This window comes from Podarcis pityusensis, assembly GCF_964106645.2.
Source record: "Podarcis pityusensis genome assembly, chromosome: 7".
In the NCBI taxonomy this organism is placed as follows: Eukaryota; Metazoa; Chordata; class Lepidosauria; order Squamata; family Lacertidae; genus Podarcis; species Podarcis pityusensis.
This window is the reverse complement of record NC_138031.1, coordinates 88249041-88268984: the sequence shown is the minus strand read 5'-3', so window position 1 is coordinate 88268984 and position 19944 is coordinate 88249041. Positions and strand designations below refer to the sequence as shown.

At 44.1% G+C, this 19944-nt stretch overlaps 1 protein-coding gene across 4 annotated transcripts in view; it reads right to left on the bottom strand.

The window, feature by feature from the left end:
- The window catches only part of SLC24A3 (solute carrier family 24 member 3), a 171335-nt gene that overhangs the window by 143066 nt on the left and 8325 nt on the right, over positions 1 to 19944 (bottom strand). For 3 of the 4 annotated variants that reach the window (XM_081015171.1, XM_081015169.1, XM_081015170.1), the window contains exon 2: positions 537 to 674. In XM_081015171.1, coding sequence (XP_080871297.1) covers positions 537 to 674 — 138 coding nt within the window. Of the gene's footprint in view, positions 1 to 536; positions 675 to 4549; positions 4584 to 19944 lie in introns of those variants that run through there. The other variant, XM_081015172.1, reaches the window with a different exon arrangement.

Genomic DNA, 19944 nt, shown 5'->3' with positions numbered 1-19944 from the left:
ACAGCAACAGAACTTTAGGTTTTATGCATAAGAAGGACTTCAACAATTCTCTGCAGCAAAGATAAATGGGTTTCAGTTTCCATTAAGGTGAAAGAGAAATAAATCCATTAAAAAAGAAGAATCAGAAGTAGCTTTGAAAAACAAGAATAGGAATTACTATTAATCATGCCCTCTCCTCAAAATCTATTTAAATTGCATCTTCAAATTGCAGTGCCCATATCACATTTTCAGACCATAATAAGAGCACAACACCCGTGCAATAATATCAACATATTTCCAGTTTAAAAACCGCTGCACTCCACATTCATATATATCAACTCTGATACAGCTGCAACACCTGAAATTCTACTAGTCTTATCCTCTTGAGTTCAAACTGAGAGGGATTTATTCATGCTCCAAATAAATCCAAGACCTGTGTGATTATAAAGCTAAAAAGGAACAAAAATGCAAGAGAGTCATGTGTCTGCAATTCTAGAGCTCTACTGCTTGGCAAACCAGCTGCAAGCATGTGAGGGGCAGGAGAAAGCTGATCCTACCTGGTTCAGTGCAGTTTTTGTGATTTGGATGCTCTGTCTCTTCAGGGTTATCTGTAACATTCTCCTCCACTTCCAGCAGTAGCCGTCGCCCAGTCCACTTGTCGCTAGTTTCCAAAGCAGTGTTCAGAACATCATAGCCTAGAGAGGAAAAAGTACCATGGTAAATGTAAGAGTGAGGAACACAGCTGAACAGAGTAGCACATTAATTCAATGACGTGGGCAATAAGTTCCACCACTGTGCTAGGCTTTGACTTACATGCAAGGATAAAAGTAGGTAGAGGGTGGCATGAAGGTGGCATGAAGGGGTGATCAGTGTAGACCTATGACACCTTTCCTACAGTGACCTCACAAGTTATCACACTTATTAATCTAGATTCTTATTCTTCTGTTACAAAGGTTAGTTTTTTCAACACTGTGGGATCTCCTATGCATAGTAACTATACATTGTGCTGGCAGTAAGGACTGGAGACAGGTGTTAGAACTGAGAAGGCGTCATGGAGCTTTCTATAGCCAAAACATGAGCCTGCCCCAGTGCAGGCATCCTGCATTGCTGATGGGATTGCCATTTTGGTATTTGGACAGAGGTTGAACTCTGGCAACATTCAGTTCCTCTTTAAACATGTACATTCTATCCCAGGAAAGCTGCTGGTGCAATAATGCCAATATGGTTCCTAGTTAAGAATATTGGGATAGGACAAGCAGAGGTGTAAAAAATTGGTGGTGAGGGAGGTCCATATGTTGATATTTGTGATAAGGTTAGCATTATGTGGCAAGTTTCCATATTGCCCAAGTAGGCTGGCAGACTCGAAGGTGGGCTCAAAAAGAGATGCGAGTCACAGAAACAGCACAGGGTGGGATGGAGGACTAAGCAAAACAACTGAGCCAGCCCCTAAAAGAGACAAAATAATTGCGCAAATTGCCATGGCTGAAATGTACAAGGGCATCTAGTTGGGGAAACTAACAAAAATTGACAGGGAATCATACCTAATTTGAAACAAGTCAATACCACTCATCTGGCCTAGCACTGCCTGTGGTTTGCTCAACCAAAGACCTTTTGAAGCCCCCCCCCCCCCGGAATCCCATCATAGAATTATAGCATTGGAGGGGACCTCAAGGGTCATCTAGTCCAACCCCTTGCAATGCAGGAATCTCAGCCATAGCATCCATGACAGATGGCCATCCAACCTCTGCTTAAAAATTTCCAGTGAAGGAGAGTCCACAACCTCCAAGGGAGTCTGTCCACTGTTCATTCAGCTAGATCTGGATATCAGGGATTGAACTGCAGGGGGTGCTTATGTACCTGAGGCAGGTGTTCTGTTATTCAGGTATATGGTCCTTCCTCACACAAGCAAAAGGACCATGAGGGTTTGACTTTCTCCTAGGTACTGACTGAGCCAATAACACTGAAACAAAATAGCTAGAGGCTTCCTAAAGCAAAGAGCATTATAGGGGCAACTAGCTGTTTGATGGAAGCAAAATGATGGATAAAATGGAACTTGCAAAAACCCTGTTATGCTCATCTAACAAATTTGCCTATATAATGTTTTCAGGATTGCAGGAAGACTGTTTCTCAGGTTTTTGAGGCTATGAGGCACAAGTAAGTAGACCTGTGTAGTGATCATCCATAGTGGACCATTCCACTTCTGGACTGCCTTGCTTTAGAAGAGATGCTGGTGAGCAAAACTCTGTCTTGGCAGCATCAATGCAAACACATGGCACCTCTCCAAGGGTTTTTATTTTTGCTTGAGCCTGCTCATCCTGGAAACTTGCATGCTGCTCCGATTAAGCAGAAAGGGCATGCTCATGTGCCAGTAACATCTGGCAGAGCTGAACATGCTGGGGGGGGGGAACAGTAGGGTGCCCCCTGTGTGCAGCACAGCCCATAGTTCAACCCCTTTTGGCAAAGTGTTAGAGGAGCTTGATGCCAAGTTTCCATTTCAAAAAATAGAGTTTTGCTCTTTCTCCCTTCAGTTAAATCACAGCAGCTCTTCCTTCCCCACACATCTGCTTCCCATAGGGCTTTCCCCCCTCTCAGCCTCTGGGGAAAACACATGACTCAGCAGCAGAGCAGTTGGACAGGTCTGGCCACACAAGCTCGGAGCAGACACATAAAGCAACTGTTTGCATCTACTTTTTAACACACCCTGCCCCTGTACACTGAGCAGCAACCTGTGCTCAGAAATGCTCAGAAATGCAGAATTGTTTTCTTCCCAATACCTAACTCCACACCAAGAACAACATCAACTACTAAATCTGTGTGTGTCAGGTTGCACTTAAAGGCACAGAAGTGGAATCAATAAACAAAAAGGGGTGCAACCACTCCTGCTCGTGCCCACCTTTTCTCTAAATGTGGACGAGTGGAATAGTGTGTGGGTTCAAGTCCTAACTCCACTCCAGACATTATAAGTAGGTGGAAACAATGTGTGTGACAATTCAGTACAGTTGCCACATTTTCACACACACACACACACACACACACACCACCACCACCACAATCACACAGAGGCACATTAAGTTACTGCTGAGAAGGCATGTACAGGAACACACCACACAAATCAGAGATCAGCTGACTCAGAAGCTTAGTGAGCGGAGCAGGCCTGACAAAGCAGTGCCTCTGCAGCTGGTTTTGCATTTACAGTGGTACCTTGGGTTAAGTACTTAATTCGTTCTGGAGGTCCGTTCTTAACCTGAAACTGTTCTTAACCTGAAGCACCACTTTAGCTAATGGGGCCTCCTGCTGCTGCCGCGCCGCCGGAGCACGATTTCTGTTCTCATCCTGAAGCAAAGTTATTAACCCGAGGTAATATTTCTGGGTTAGCGGAGTCTGTAACCTGAAGCGTATGTAACCTGAGGTACCACTGTAATACATAAATGTCACTGTGCGCTGCTGACAGGGAGGAGAAAACGAGAGTCATGGGTCTCTGGTCAGCCATTCCTCATTGGGCAACAGCAGTTGGAGCTTTCATTGCGCTACAGCAGGCATGTCCAACCCCCAAGAGACTGTAATCTACTCCCACTAAAAAAAAACTGGCAGTGAACTACCCATTGGATTGACCAGAGTTGTTCAGCTTTTAGGGGGGCATAGATCAGGATCACGTGATTGACCAGGATCGGCCAGGGACGCCCCGTGATTGACCGGTAGATCACGATCGACCGGTTGGACATGCCTGCACTACAGCTTCTGAGCCAAGGCACCATCAAACAACAGGAGTGTCTGCAACCTGGCCAAGGCCACAGCCGTTCTAAACTCATTCCAGATTTCACCAACAGTGATCAGTCCACTCAGAACTCTAACGTTACACCTTTTTAACTTTGCTAACTATCATGTAATCTCCCAGAATATTTATTAAAATGTATGCCTGGGGCCCTAAGCCTATGGCTTTGGCTGTACAATCCTTGGGGACCACAAATACTGCCAGGCATATAAACAACTAGCTATCAGAGTGAATAATAATAATAGCTATCAGGAGTGCCTATCTCAAAGACCACCTTTCCCCATCTGAACTGACCCAGACCCTGCAATCATCGTCTGAGGCCCTCCATGCGAGGGCTGGAGGGTGGCAACATGAGAGCAGGCCTTTTGTGTGGTGACTCCCTGCTTGTGGAAGGCTCTCCCTCCGGAGGGTCTCCTGGCGTCTTCATTAGATCTCTTTAGGGGCTGGCAAAGACATTGCTCTGCTCCTAGGCCTTGGGATAATTGCACAATATATGGCCTTTTAACTGGGAGGGGAGTATATTTTTTGTTTGTTATTATGGTATGTCTTTTTGTGTTTTTATATTGTAAACCACCCTGTGATATTCAGATGAAGGGCAATACAGAAATTTAAATAAGAATAAGAATCATGGTCAGGAGTTTTCATACCAAACAAGAAAAACAAGAAGCCCTCAGAGTTGCTGTTGTTGAACGGCCTGAGCATACTGCAAGAAATAAGCACAGCACTTCAGTTTGTGTTCCCACTGGGCAGTACCGTCCCCTGGAACCCAGCTGGAAGGCAACAGAGCAGAGCGGTTACCTCTTACGGAAGGCCACATTAAGCAGCAGAACTCAGATCAACTTGTGCCTCTTTTCTGCAGGTTTGCACCTGCCATTCAGATGAGTGTCAGTGATTACTCAGGAGATTCCTTTTTGAAAGTGACCTCAGGGAATTCACACCTGAAGCAAAGGAATTCTGAAGTGGCAGGTCATAACAAAAGGCATACGGTTGGGACTTGCCAGAGAACAATTCTGAATGCCAGGGACAAGGGTGCCTTTGAGAATATTAGAGTATTCGTTAACTTCTGAATAATTACAGATTATGCTACACACATCTTGGAGAAGTATGGAGCAAAGCTGACTTTCAAAGTAATGTCCCTTCCAAACAAGCTTCACTTGCAGGAAGCCTTGTTTAGCAAGTGACAACTGGGACCTGCAACATGACCACACCACAGGACCCTGAAAAGAAATCAAAGGGTTAAAAAGTTTCAAAACCCTTCCTAGAGGCACAGTCCTAATTCCAGCAGAACTCCTCTTTTGCCTTGACACAGCACAATAGCATGTCACACAGCGGAAGGTGTTATGCAGTGCTTTTTCGGGGGGGGGGCGCAGGTGTATGCATACCCCTAAACATTTGGAGGAGTAGCAGCGGGGATTTTTGGTAGCTTAGGAGCCCTGCAGAAATAGCATGAGGCGCCCTCTTTGTGGGTGGGTTCCTTTCCCCCGTTAGCACATCGTATTTAGTTGGGAATTCTGGCTGGGCTTTGGGAGAGGGGGGCGGGGGGGCACTGGCACCGAGCGGAACAGACGTGCCGTCCCCACCTCCTTCTCCTCAGTAGCTCCGAGCGGAGTGACTGAGGGGCAGGGGCGGAGGAAGGGGCGGGGGGGCAGTCCACCCCGTTTGTCACCACTGAGGGGGGTGACAAAATGCTGGGCGGCACTCACCGCAGGGCCTGCAGCACGCGCACAGGCTCCACGCTGCCCAAACGGCCCACCTGCTGCCTCCCCCCAGGCTATAGGGCGGCTGAGTGGGAGGAGGCAGGCAGACTTTTCAGAGGCCCTATGGAGCGTCCTGCCCCGGCTTGCCCCGCCCCACGGGCAGCTGGCCCCGCCCCTGGGTGCAGGGCACATGCACCGCCCCAGGCGCCTGATTGGCTTGCTCCACCGCTGCTGAGGGGATGCTGCCAGGGGCATCCTCTCCCTCTGTGCCCCCCCCGCACAACTTTTCCCTAGGCGGGCGGGCACCTAAGCCTGCATGGAAGCAGCCTGGAGGCTGGGCGGCCTCTCAGCGGCTCATGACAGGTGTCCCCGAGGCGGGAGATGTTGAGCAGAGGGATGCATGGCGGTGCCTGTGCATGCGACTCTCCTCTCTCCCCCCACCGCCCCTCATGGACATGGAGTCCCCAGCACACCTTGACGCTACTGTTGCTGCTGCTGTTCGGATGAAGGTGGCTTCTTCTTAACGCCGAGCCGCTGAGGGACCACAGTCTCCCGCCCTCTTTTTTTGGGGTGGAATGCTAAGCTAAAGGCAGTGCTTTTTTCCATTTACTGTATTTATTTTTCCTGATTTGAACTATAAAATGGTGATTTTCTTGAGTCAAAATGAGAGGACCCCTAAACATTTTTTAAGGAGAAAAAAGCACTGGTGTTATGTATACACTAATGGTGAATTAATTATGCAACTATGGATCCTTATGTAGCCAAAATGCCACCATCCACACACAAGAGGGAGGTCTCAGCACATTTAGAAGAACCCCAAGGTTTGAAGAAGTATACAAAATAATTGGGGGGGGGGAGCTTAAAAGGGGAGGGGAGGACATCAGTCAGCATCTCACACACATTGAGCATGCTTCGTCCTCATTCACTTGTGTTGTGAATGTGCGTGAGATGCTGACTGATGGTGGGAGCAGGGAGGAAAATGGAAAAACAGGGGGAGGGAAAATGGATAAAAAGACATAGCTGCTTGGCTGGAATCCCGAACCCTTTCTCTATGATCCTAATGAAAATCCCCTCATCCAAACTGCTATTTGGTATAGGAGGGAAAACTCACTATAGGGAGGGATCTGAAGCCATTTGCACTGCGAAATTATCAGTTGCATCAACATTTCTGATGTTGTTGAGAATAATCTAGTATTATTAGGGTTGCCATATTTTGAAGAGCAAAAAAGAGGACATATTTGCCGACTTCTACTTTTAACTATGGATCACTATGATGACTCTGCCCATGAGAAAAAGGACATGTCCTGGGAAAAGAAAACATATGGCAACCCTAATTTTCTAGTTACCACATTCTAGGCACCACATTGAGCCGCATGAAATGGAAGTCCATCAACCTCACCAAGAAACTTGCACAGGTAAGGATCTGGCAACTTCTGTTTCAGTGTATCTGAAGAAGTGTGCTTGCACACGAAAGCTCATACCAAGAACTAACTTAGTTGGTCTTAAAGGTGCTACTGGAAGGATTTTTTTTATTTTGAATAATTTTCTAGTTTAGTATGTTTATTTTACTTGTTTTTAGTAAACATAGTTTTTAAAAAAGTACCCCACCCCATGTTAATTTTTTGGTCCCAGTAGACCTCAAGTATTTGACCTGAAATATTTGAGGCCGGCTTAATATGGTTTGAAACATATTATGTAGAAACATTTTACTTGTAAACATTTAAAGGCAATAGCATGAACTTCTCTTGCAATGCTTAAATTTAAGTGGAGGGAAACCCCAAAAGTACTGAAGGCTGTTGGCACACTTAATAAATTTTAGCATCCTGGAGAACTGTGCGTGGTAGGCTGACTCACAGGTCTGTCAGGGATAATCACCTGAAAAACATTAATTACAACTTTGAAACTGCCAAGCTTGCCCAATATTGCCTTTGGCACTTGGCATCCATTCATTGCTACTAATGAACTTAGGAAATGGAAAACGTTCGGTGGAAAAATAAAGCATTGGAAAAATTTCCACCCCACTCCCTCATCCCTGCCATCAAGATGTTCTTCCTCATGTCTGCTCCAAATTCCTTTTCATGAAATTTGAACTAACTGGCTTGAGTCCTGCCCTTTGGAGCAACAGCAAACAAATTTATTCTGTTTTCTGTGTAATATTTGTAATAAAAATGAGATCATAATGCCATGCAAATATCCCCCTGGGACTGAGCAGGGTGGTGGGGCCACCACACCTGCAGCCCCACCACCCAAATGGTAGGCAGGATGGGCAGAGAGAATGCTGTGCCAGCTGTAAGCTACGCAGCAAGAGGACCTGGACTGGCCCTGCCCCCATACCATCACACAAGAGCAGTGGAACCAATTTGGGATCCAATTGATCCCAGGCCAGCTCAGCCCCTCCATGCCCTCAGAATGTCCTGTTTCATGGCTACAAATCCAACAGTAGCTTCATCTCACCCAAATTTTACCAGCTTTACAACAAGAATACTGTGGGTTACGCAGCTAAAGTGGATCTGGGGCTCTTGTGTAAAAAAAACCTATTTTTTAAAAATGCCCAGAATGTTTGCAGTAAGGCATGATATGGGAAAGTGCACTGGAAAGCATTGGCATCACCCTGACCAGTAAGTAGTTGCCTAGATCCTGTTTCCCCCTCTTTTTAAAGATGGATCCAACATTTGCCTCTGTCCAATCTAACAGCACTTCACCTGTTCTCCAAGAATTTTAAAAATCATAAACGGTCTCTGAGATTACATCTGCAACTTCCTTTAGTACCCTAATGCACAACTTATCTGGCCCTTAAAACCTGAATTCATTGAGAGTAATAAGGTGCTCCCATACTAACTTCTTATCTATATTTGGCTGTTCAACTTGGAAGTGCGCAATTTGAGGCTCCAGCACTCTCCCGTCATGAGGAAACTGTTTCCTTAAAAGGCTACCCAAGGGCGCACATGAGAGTAGGAAGCATGAAACAACTGTCTTCATCTGGTGGAAAAACTATTTAGCCCAAACAATATTGTGCAGTGACATTAACTTGTGCTATTCCAGAATCTGCCCAAACAAACTTACTGCACACATTGAAAAGAACATACAGGAAAGAAGAAGCCCATGCTAGCACAGGGCACACTGAACACTGGCCAGTCAAATGGTACAAAAGAATGATGTGTTACTGCAGCACTGCAGAATCACTGCAAGTTTCAACAAAGGATTGTCAAGTGTTGGCAGGATCCCTGGCTCTCCTTTGCAGCCACCGAGGTTCTATGAAAACTGTGAAACTAGGCGGACAAGACACAGACATACCTTTTCAGGAGTCATGCACAGTTTAACATCTATTCTCATCTGCACTTTTCTTCCTTTGAGGGTAGCGGCAAAGGGAAGCACTTTCACAAAACTTAGGGCAACAACAACTAGATGTACAACCAATAGTAATGGAATAATCTCTCCATTTTGGTTCTCTCAGTTTCAACCCGAAATTCAGTTCTCCACAGTGCTGCAACAATGAAAATTCTTCAACATTTTAGTGTAAATTTCGCCTAATGAATACATCTGTGTGCAGTTTTGACTAACATACACACTTTTCAGGTAATTTTCCCTAATATAATCCATTTTTGTATGTTATTTTCACCAAAATATTAATTTTTATGCACACTTTCCCCCAATCTATGCATTTTTATTCAATTTGGAGAACTGCATTGCAAATTTCAGATGTGTGAATTTTGAAGGCTGGTTCTATGTTTCATTTCTCATATTGTTTGGGAAAGTGAGAAATTGACAGATTAACTTTTAAGTGCAGACTGAATCTAATGTCTCCTTAACAACCAAGGAGGAGGTATTTACTACTTCGGGCAAAATATGGGGGTGCTGTAGGTTTGAATGAACAAAACTAGCATGCCTAGGATAAGGGTTTAGCCTCGTTTCCCCCTTGTCATACTACTATTATATATGCAGAAAGGAGGATTCTGTGCCATCATTTACACTCCCTCATTTTCACTCCCTCACATCTATGGAATTTGGAACATTCTTCTGGAAAAGGTAAGACATTGCGAAAGACAGGAGCTTCCTGTTGTGTTCCATGGTACATAGTTTCAGAGGGTCATCCAAGATCAGAATTGCACAACAATTTCACTTTATCTTTCATCATCATCATTATTATTATTAAAAATTATTTTTATTTAAAACAAAGATAAAACCACATACAATCAGAGAATCATCTCCGAATATTCCACAGAGCTTTGACAAAGTTTGTTTCTTTAAAAACTGTCTCACAATGAATGCAAGATTTCAAAAACAGGTTGTTTCATATGCATGCATCATGGAGAAATGCACATAACAGGGTGGGGGAGAGAGAGATTAGGAATGGAAGGAATGGAAGGGAATCAGAAGAAACCTCAGAAAGCATCTAGGTCAAAGTTTAAAACGAGGTGAATGTCTAGCTCAATAGGCAAACGCAAGCATGCATTTTATTCTTCCCTCTGCATTTTCCTTTCAAATGCTGAGATGGTTTTTTTTGTAGTGTCTAGGTATTGGCTTTAACTATCAGAGGCATATAGGTGCTTCTTTAAATGTGTGGGGACTGGAAGATGGGGCTGCTACTGCTCTCAGTTGGGAGAGTTGGAGGATAAGCATTCTGCTATGTCAATGCTTTCCCAAATACTCTTCAAAGGCTACCCTGTGTTGAATGAATTGCTGGAGTCTAATCAATGCTCCCAAAAAGAAAAACAAGAATCTACAGCCTTAAATGTATGCAAATACTTCACAGAAACGTGAAATGTGAAATGTGCAGCTCCTTCAATTAGATTAATTGAAGTTAGTGGGAGGAGAGAAAATCAGGAATAGAACAGGCTGCACAACTTTAGAGTGTTTACAACAACAAAATAGAGTTGTGGCAGATTTTTCTCCTCTGATGCTTCTTCCCACATTTGCAATATAAACGACAGATGCTCACTCCAGCAAATCAAACACTGGTTCAGACATCAGTCTTCCTCGTGCTTCAGGGTGGCAGTCTGCCTTTCAAAGACTGTTTTAAAGCACCACATATACATTTTTGCATTCATTCACTCCCCCACCAATCACCTGATCACCCAAATTGCCACCAATCACTACCACTGCCAATCACCCTGCTGCCGCTGCCACCAATCACCCGACCACCACCAATCGCCTGCTTGCCCCTCCACCCCCCCCACTGTCTGCCCTCTTTTTCCGATCTTCCAAATATGGTAACCCTAAATAATAATAATAATAATAATAATAATAATAATAATAATAGTTAGAGTGTGTTGACCAGTGTTCAAATCCCCACTCCGCCATGAAGCTCCCTGGGCGACCTTGGCCCAGTCACCATCTCTTAGCCTAACCTAATTCACAGGGTTGTTGTGAGCACAAAATGGGGAGGAGGAGAACCATGCAGACCACTTTGAGGTCCATGGAAGAATTTTGACAGTTTTGGTTTCTGTCAGTTTCTCATTTTTCCAGTCTTAAATTCAGATGGCCTTGCTCTTTTTTTTTAAGAGTCTGCATGAAAATATATATATTTCTCCTACTGTTTGTATTTTTATATACAATCTTGCCTCATTTAACATTTCTCTAATATTTGGTATATGTACACTTTTGTGTGCACCTAATATACACATTTTTGTGTATACTTTTGGCTAGAGAACTCCATCATTGATTTCAAAGGACAGCTGTGTTTTGGTCTGCATATTAGTTCATATTAGAGTGAATTAGGTACGTCTGCATTAAAATGTTAAGTGAACAAAATTATTCCCCGTTTCCAATACACATACATACAGCTGCTTATGTACATACATATTTATAACCACATGGTCATCTAATTTTCTTTCTAAATGTATTAACTGAATGTCTAAAGAATGTGATGTATGAAGTGGTCCTGGAGTTTCCAACTTTCTGCTTTCAAAAATTGTAGCATGGACACACACACACACACAGAGAGAGAGAGAGAGAGAGAGAGCATTTAATATTTTTAAAATGCCAAGGCAATGTACAGTCTAAAAAAACAAAAAACAAATCTTTAAAACTTTAAAACAAAAACACAACCCAAAACCAATAAAACAGCAGTATAAAAAGGTCATAAAAGTGTATAAAAGCTAACAGAACAGAACTTCAGAGAACTCCAAACATGTAAAGTGGGGACCTATCTTATGTGTCAAGGAAAGCCTGGCCAAAAAGAGAATTCTTCCCAAGACATCCGAAGCCAATGATGGTTGCTGCATCATGTATATCGGGGGAAGGGCATTCCACAGCACAAGGGGAAATGCCTGTTTTTGGGTCAACACCCTTTAGTATCCTGTAGAGTTAGTTGACATGAGTAGAACCTCCCCAGATGACCTAAACAACCGTGCAAGTCTATACTGTATCACAACTATGTATATTAGCTTTCTTTCAGCTTAATGAGCTGTCCCACTAGGAACAAACCTGGCATGTTCACCTCTGCTATAACAGTCACCACTGTCCATGTACTGCGCCATTTAATTCTCTTTCACTGAAGTTACTCATTTTCATAGCAGCTTTCTGGTGTCATCTGGAACAAGGGGACTAAACTCCTCCTCCTCCTAGAGGCAAGGGGAGATTACTGATTTAAATATCAGTGTCTTGAGTATTTTTAGCTTTTACTGTTTCGCCATTTCATCACTGCTTGGGGGAATCATAACTCTTCATCAGAACATTCATTTCCTTAACAATTTACCTCTTACAAATGCAAAATCTAAACTGTTGTTGATATTCCTGGGTTTTGGCAGCTTCCAAGAGTCAAGCTGAGTTTTGCCTTTGTCTCTCACAATTCACTGCAGCAATTACAAGAGGGATGCTTTGCCTTGTGTTTGAAGGTGCCCTCTGACTGAAGGGCTTAAATTCAGTCTAAAGATAAAGAACCAAAAGAAAGGGAAGCAGAGAGTCCCTCAAACTTGCCCATCAATGTGGGACACCTAGACAGCACACTGAGCAGGTTCACACATACTGTAATCTGGTCACACTCTTCCTCACTATGCTGAGATACATTGCATTTCTCCTTAAGTGATCACTATTTCTAAATTTGCATCTATACATCTACTTTAGAATATACAAATTTCATGCAAATCTGTGTTCTCTTTTGTCCCCTCCCCCTTTGGCGATGCATGCATATTTATAGCAATGTATAAACCAAGGGAGGGGGAAAGGTAGACTGAACTGGCCAGGAAAAACTATTCATTGTGCAGAACATCTGCCTGCCTGCCTGCCTATTATTGGTAACAGAGTCTCCGGCACTGCAAAAAGCCTACAAGCTGAAACAGACGGTGGAGAAATAAAGGGAGGGAGGAGGATGAAATTTGGGAAATGTCATGTGTCAAAAGCTTGGTTACATGTGGCAATGAGTACTAAGAGGATAAGTGAAAGGCCATACAGAAAAAGGTAAGTTTTAAAGAAGAATTTGAAGGGGGAGAGAGAGGTGGCATCACAAACATGTTCCGAGAGGCATTGGGCATATGGGGAAAATGGGTGGAGTTGCATAAAGGAGTTGGAGACTTTCATTCAGCTGAGAATGGCAGAGTTGGGGTGGTAGAGGTCACAAGCAGCTATGGAAGAATGGAAGAGAGGGGGCTGAGCTTAGTGGCAGAGTACACTCTGTGGATGGAGAAGGCCCCGGGTTCAGTTCCTGGTTTCTTCAGGTGAAAATGGGGGGAAATCAGGCAGTAGATGATGGCAAAGACTGCTCTGCGCCTGAGATCTTGGAGAGCTGAAGCCACTCACAGCAGACGATCCTGGACTTGGTAGAAAGTATCGTTTCTACTACACAACATAAAACAGGAGCCAAAAGATAGGAGTGAGTTGGGGTGGGGAGACGTGAAAGATGTGGATAGTTTTAGCAGGAAGGAGAAGACGATTGGCTTGGTTCTGGCAGGGGATGGGGAGCCAGTGAAGGAACCTAAAAGAGGTCACATTGCCAGAGGGGTGGGAGAGAGGGGTGATTTGGGGAAACCGAGACATGAAAGAAAAGAGTCAGGCAGATTAAGGTTCCAGCAGTCAAGGTGTAGATGACCACCAGAGGACGAACCAATTTTAGCCAAGGCACAAGAAGGAATGGGTGGGAGTTTTGCAAGGTTGCAGAGGGAGAAGCAGCATGACTTGGCAGCAGATTGAATGGGGGAAGCAAACAAGAGAGAAGAGTCAAGGGATAGCAGCTAAGCCAGCATGCTTGACAAACAGATGTGAAGGATGGTACTACTGACAATACTGAGAGGAGTTGGAAAGCCATTTTAGGAGGCAAGATAAATAGTTTTATCTTCAACATGTTGAGATGGCATTGAGATGTCCAAGTGGATATATCTAACAGACAACACAAATTTGAATCCTACGTTGCCTCAAGCTTATGCCCTCCAGCAACTCTTGTGACCTGAATATAAGGGCATGGATTAAATTAACAAAGGACCCATATTACAGCTACAAGCTCTTTAACTTCTCCCTTGATACCTGATGGTATGGCATGTTACAGATTTTTAAAACCTATTTATATAGCCCACAAATCCCAAACATATGTTTTTACATTTTTGCCACCATAATTTTGTGGTCTTCTAGCATTGCACTCCTACTCAAATAACACATTTAAATGTTAGGAAATCACTAGCAAGCTGTGAACCACAGTTCCCAATGAAAGCATGCAGATTCCTTGCGTGCCATGTCCATCTCTGGCCCTACAATCCTCCTCGTCAACAGAAAACACAACTCTTCTATGATGCTACTTTTGAAAAGGAATTCAGAACAACACATTGCTACTTCTATGTTACTATAATTCCTCCAGTTGTTTTAGAGGACTCTCAGTTACCTACCACATAGTTGGAGGAAACACTATTACTGCCATTATTATGGCTGTGGTTTTATGTTTGTGAATTGCAGAACTGTTTTTAGTCAGATAATGCTACATCCATTTTGAGTCAAATACTTGTCAGTGGCGACCTGAGAATCAGGGATCACCATACAGCTTTTAGCATCCTGGCTGTGCACGTTCCTGGCAGGAAGTCCATGTTTTGGTGGCGGGGGAAGGAGCAGTTACTCCACCTAGTGCAGCAGAAAAGTTTTTTCTGTCACATGGGAACATTTTGCACTTCACAACCTGAAAGCATTGTAATACGAAGCTGTCACTGGCAGACAAAGGTGGGAGTCACATCTAAGGACAGACACCTAACTGGAGACCACTTCAAGCTAGCCCCAAAAGGTGTAGCTGCCGAGATGCCTCCTGGTGCAACACAGCTGATGCCTCGAGGCTGCTGCAAAGAGACAGTTCAGCTCTAAGAGCTTCAGAGACACTCTGTGAGCGCCCTGGGAAAGTCGTGTTTGACACCTGGCATCTGGACATGCATAAGAACACACATGATCAGGTGCCCCAATTGTACACAGCCCGTGTAACACGGGTCCCAATTGCACGGAAGAGTTTGTGCATATTCAGAGTGTGTGCCAAATTGCAGTCCTGCTGAGATCAAGAAGGAAAAAGAACTTGCACAAATTTGTCCGCCGGTTCTTCATTTTAGGTCAAGCAAGCCAGAGCTCATCCCACCCTTGTGCCAATCAAGGTTTACATCTGCCACTCACAAGGCTCATTCCTGTGTGCATCATCATGATTAAAAAATCCATGAGTACATAATGTGTGATTGCGTTATAAATATGATTTGCTTCCCAGACATAAACACTACAATTCAAAAGTACATTGCTTGATATGGAAGCAGCTGATGTGAATAACTCACCCACACGCTGCATTTCCTTGCGCTCCATATGGCCTATTAACCAGGGACAGTCCCTGTTTCCTGGTCCATGTCCCTATTTTGCCTTCTGGGGGGATGCTGGGATTAGATGAATTAGAGTCTTTCCAACTTCAGCCTCCTTCTAAATCTCTGAATTCGTGGCACCTTGACTAACAACAAGTACAGAACCACCTTCCCACATTATGAATGTTGCTGACTGTATTAGAGTGGATGCTATTCTATGAGCATAAACCGGTCCACTGTGCAACTATGAATGAGAAGGGGTTGGGATGTTGTAACTTGCTGGCCTGAAATTACCAGTGTCTTTCTTTGGATAGAACACAAGCTTGTCCTTTCTTGTTCCTCTTTCCCCCTGGAAAGGCACTCCAGCCCCTCTCTTTCCCATCATCATCTCTGCAGATACATCTACACTACAAGCGCCCTTGCAGTCTCTTTGATGCAGCTTTGCAGTGTCACGCTTAGATTGTAAGAATCTGTCCATCTTCTCCTTGGGATGTGGGATTCACAGTGACCATCATGTCCTTTCCAGTGTGCTTGCTTGATTGACATAATCTTTATTGTGTCTCTTTCAGCTGCTCTGCAAGTGTGCGTTTCCTTTCAAGGATATCCATTGCATTTTGGGGGCAGATTTTTTTGGGCAGATTCCAATATAACACAAATTATTTTTCTCCCACTGAGGGTAAGACACACACTGTCTACTTGCAGAGAAAATCACTCCAGCTGGCTGAAGTAAAAACATTTACTATATAATAAAACCCACGTAAACTATATTTAAATAGATCTTTAATTTAAAAAATCCTGCTGATCTGCAGCCACTAACTGCTTGCTGAGTAAGATGGTTCTGCAAGAACTACTTAACTGGGTCTTTATCAAATTTCAGAAGGAAGAAAGTTACAGTTGAGGAGTATTGTTAGTAGCCCATCTCCACCTCAGCTCTTAGAAGGTCTGCAATTTAAGTCCCCCATGGCTGAAGCTCCTGGCACAAAACATAGGCACACTCACACATGCAACACACGCCTTTCAAATTCGGCTGGAGCACTTTTGTTCAAAGTTGCATAAACAAAAGATGAAGAATGGAGAGGTTGTGATAGGGTATTGTTTTTGCAGCCTTTGCTCCCACTCTGCAAAATACATTGTCAGGTCATATCTATTTATGATCTACTTCCTAGGTTTCAAAAAAGTTTACAAGACATTTAAAGAGTTTACAAGACATTTAAAGAGTTGCTATTGACTTTTGATTGTCCCCGTCCACTTGGTTTGCTGGCTTCACCATCTTTACTCTTTAGAAAATGACTGTAAATGTTATGGTTGTGTCAGCTTAACAAAAGTAAAAGGCTGGGATTCAATAGTTGGTCTTGGAGCATCTCAATTTGTCAAGCTACATAAGTTGCAGGTGCCGGGAAACAGAGGCAGCCATCCGAGAGGCAGCTTTTAGCCCAACACAAGGCCAAGCCAATGCTGTAGTTTCCATGGCTGAAGGGCCAAGAGGTTGATGTAGGAACCACCAAGCAGGAAGACAAACACGGAAGCAAGCAAAGAAACTATTTAGAAGTGCCAGAGACAGAGTAATGACTTGCTTCAAAGGGTCACAGAAGGAGTGCAGCCTTTATAGCAGGCAATGGCATTGGACTGACTCATCTAACTTCCATGATCAGGAGGATTCTGGTATGCAATGTTTATATCCTAGCATGGTAAAGGTAAAGGGACTCCTGACCATTAGGTCCAGTCGTTGCCGACTCCTGGGTTGTGGCGCTCATCTCGCTTTATTGGCAGAGGGAGCCGGCGTACAGCTTCCGGGTCATGTGGCCAGCATGACTAAGCCGCTACTGGCGAACCAGAGCAGCACACGGAAATGCCGTTTACCTTCCCGCCAGAGCGGTACCTATTTATCTAATTGCACTTTGAGGTGCTTTCGAACTGCTAGGTTGGCAGGAGCAGGGACCGAGCAACGGGAGCTCACCCCGTCGCGGGGATTTGAACTGCTGACCTTCTGATTGGCAAGTCCTAGGCTCTGTGGTTTAACCCACAGCGCCACCTGTGTCCCATATCCTAGCATGAGCAGCCACCTGCATCCCATATCCTAGCATGAGCAGCCTTCAATTCTTTCCTCCAGTTTTCGTGGGATGATTTTGTCATCTGAATTGTCAGAGGTGGACAACTGGACAGGAGCAGGGGGTTAGTGAACAGTTATCATCATTATTTATTATTTATTGAATTTATATACCACCCTCAGGGCTGTTCATGCCTCTCTCCCTGACTAGCAAAATTAGAAGAAATGGTGCAAAATAAATAGGCATATTTGCTTGATTTCCTTAAGGTGTGCAGGAATGAGTGACAGAGCCCTTCCTTTGAATGTAGACAGTCCCACCTCCTGTTAAGAATCAACAGTTGCAGGACAAGGCAAGATTTCTGCTTGAGAGACTGGGAGGATCACTACCAGTCAGAGAGTCCAGCTTTTAAATTCTAATGTATGAAGAAATCAGCTTTTCTTTATGCAGGATTTGTGTCGTATTGGTGCAGAAATATTGTTAATACTTTATTGTAGCATACAGATAACCCTTAGTGATGCTAGGAAGTAATATATACTTTATGAAGACATCATTTTTCATTGCAAATTCCTTTAAAATCTTGATGTGTGTCTGCTTTTTTAGCGAACACATGTCACAGAACAGATACTAACAGCTGTGAGCGAAAATTCCTCCCAACTGAACCCAATTTGCTTGCTCTGTGCCCTAAAATGGAAATCTGTGCAATATCTCTCCGTTGCATCCCTGGTAATTAAAATCCACAACCTTACTGCATAAAAGGAATGTTATTCGGTATGCTGTCTAGAAGCACACAATCCCTATTCTGGAGTTATGCTGGTTTAGGGGCTTTAGGATTGGTGAGAGCCCCTCCGTGCCGGCAGAAGACTAGATATGCCACTCCCGTTATAGATATGCTGACAGCGCAGCCAGATATGCCAACACAGCTGGACCACTGGTGAAAAAATGTTGACGGAATGGCCAAGATGGGAGTGGAGTTGTGGTCAGATTGGGGGGAAAGTACACTTATGCCATATTCTATACTCCAGGTGTGGGGAGCCTGTGGCCTCCCAGATGGAGGATTCGAACTCCCATCAGCTGCAGCTAGCATCAGGGATGATAGGAGCTGTTATCCAAAAACATCTGGAGGGCCACAGGTCCCTGAACCAGCTATACTCCTTCAGCTCATGCCACATTCCAGCCAACAGCAGACCTTGACTCCAGACCCAGACATGGTGCAATAAATTTTCTTCCCACCGACTTCAATTTGTTGTTGGCATCCATCTGTCACAAAACACTAAGGAGTGCACATCCCAGGGTGAAATCAAATTACTGTGTTAGCAGCACTGAAGTGACCTCTCCAGGACACAAGCCGAGACAGTGTGTATGGAGGTCTTGGGCAGCCCATATGACAAGACTCCTCTCTCTCGGCCTCCCTGATGTGGTCCAAAGGAAAGCAGAGCAAGACATTTGGCAGCAGCTGGGCTGCAGGAGTTGCCGGAAGGCACCCAACCATCTCAGGCAGTGGTGTCCAAACTTTTTTCAAAGAGGGCCAGATTTGATGAAGTGAAGGGCCGTGAGGGCCAACCAAAGTTGTTAACCTTTTTTAGAATTGAAGCTTTTTTTATGATTTTACCCCAACGTTGTTAAGCTATTTTTTTAGGGTTGAAGTTGTTGAGCTTTTTTTAGGGTTATAGTAATAATAATAATAATAAATCTTTATTGCGGTCCAAAGACCCATAAAACAATTTCTGAACAAAATATAGTTAAGACAGCCAACCACAAAAGAGAGATAAACCCAGACAGTCTTTTTTTTTTTTGTCTCAAGCTTGATGATATTTGTTTCTTTTGACTTCCGAAAGAAACTTTGCCATGGCCAGTGTAATATCAGTAGACCAAAAGATCTTTAATATGAGAGGCTTCAGCTTTTTTTAGGATTGAGGTTGTCGAGGTTTTTTTTAGGATTTTACCCCAGGAAACTAACTGCCACAGGGGCTGGATTAAACCGACTGGGGGGCCGGATTAGGCCCCCGAAACGGACTTTGGACATGCCTGATCTTAGGGACTCCACCCGGGATTTGTGCAGGGTTTACTCCTTAGCCTTCTGCTGAGGATACAATGCAGCAGAGGTTAAGGGTCAGAGTTTTCCTTCTCCTAGATTGGTTTGGCCAGCCAGTCAAAGCCATGTGTGGAGTGTTAGGGGAGGGGTAGTATCTCTGGTGAGGGGACACACTGTGCTCCTTCTGGGGTAGCTTGCCCACCTTTGGTCTCCACCCTGCACTCCACTCTCACCTGCATGCAACAGCGGCTGACATCAATAGGAATTTTTAAAAGGCCACTCTTGTGCTGAAGATCTTCCTGCCACGACAAGATGATTAACTTGGGAAGACTCAGCAGCAGCATCTTTGTAAGACACAGGAAGTAAGAGGAGCAGTCCCTTCAGAACTATAAAGCGTCATAGGACACTTTACAAAGCCAACTGATGGGACCAGCTCAAGTTTAGCCTAGAAAAAAGTACACCAACAGGCGGATAGGTGTCAGAACTTGGACCACAGAACATAAAAGGGAAATTCCCACCATTGGGGCCAATTCCCTTCTTACAAACGTAAGGTTTGGCTTTGGGTAAAAACTTGGTAACAATCAGGGGATATGAGGATGAAATATTTGAAGAATTTAAAAATAAGCCGAACACATTTTAATAAGACATCCTTAGTTTAGACAATTCTACT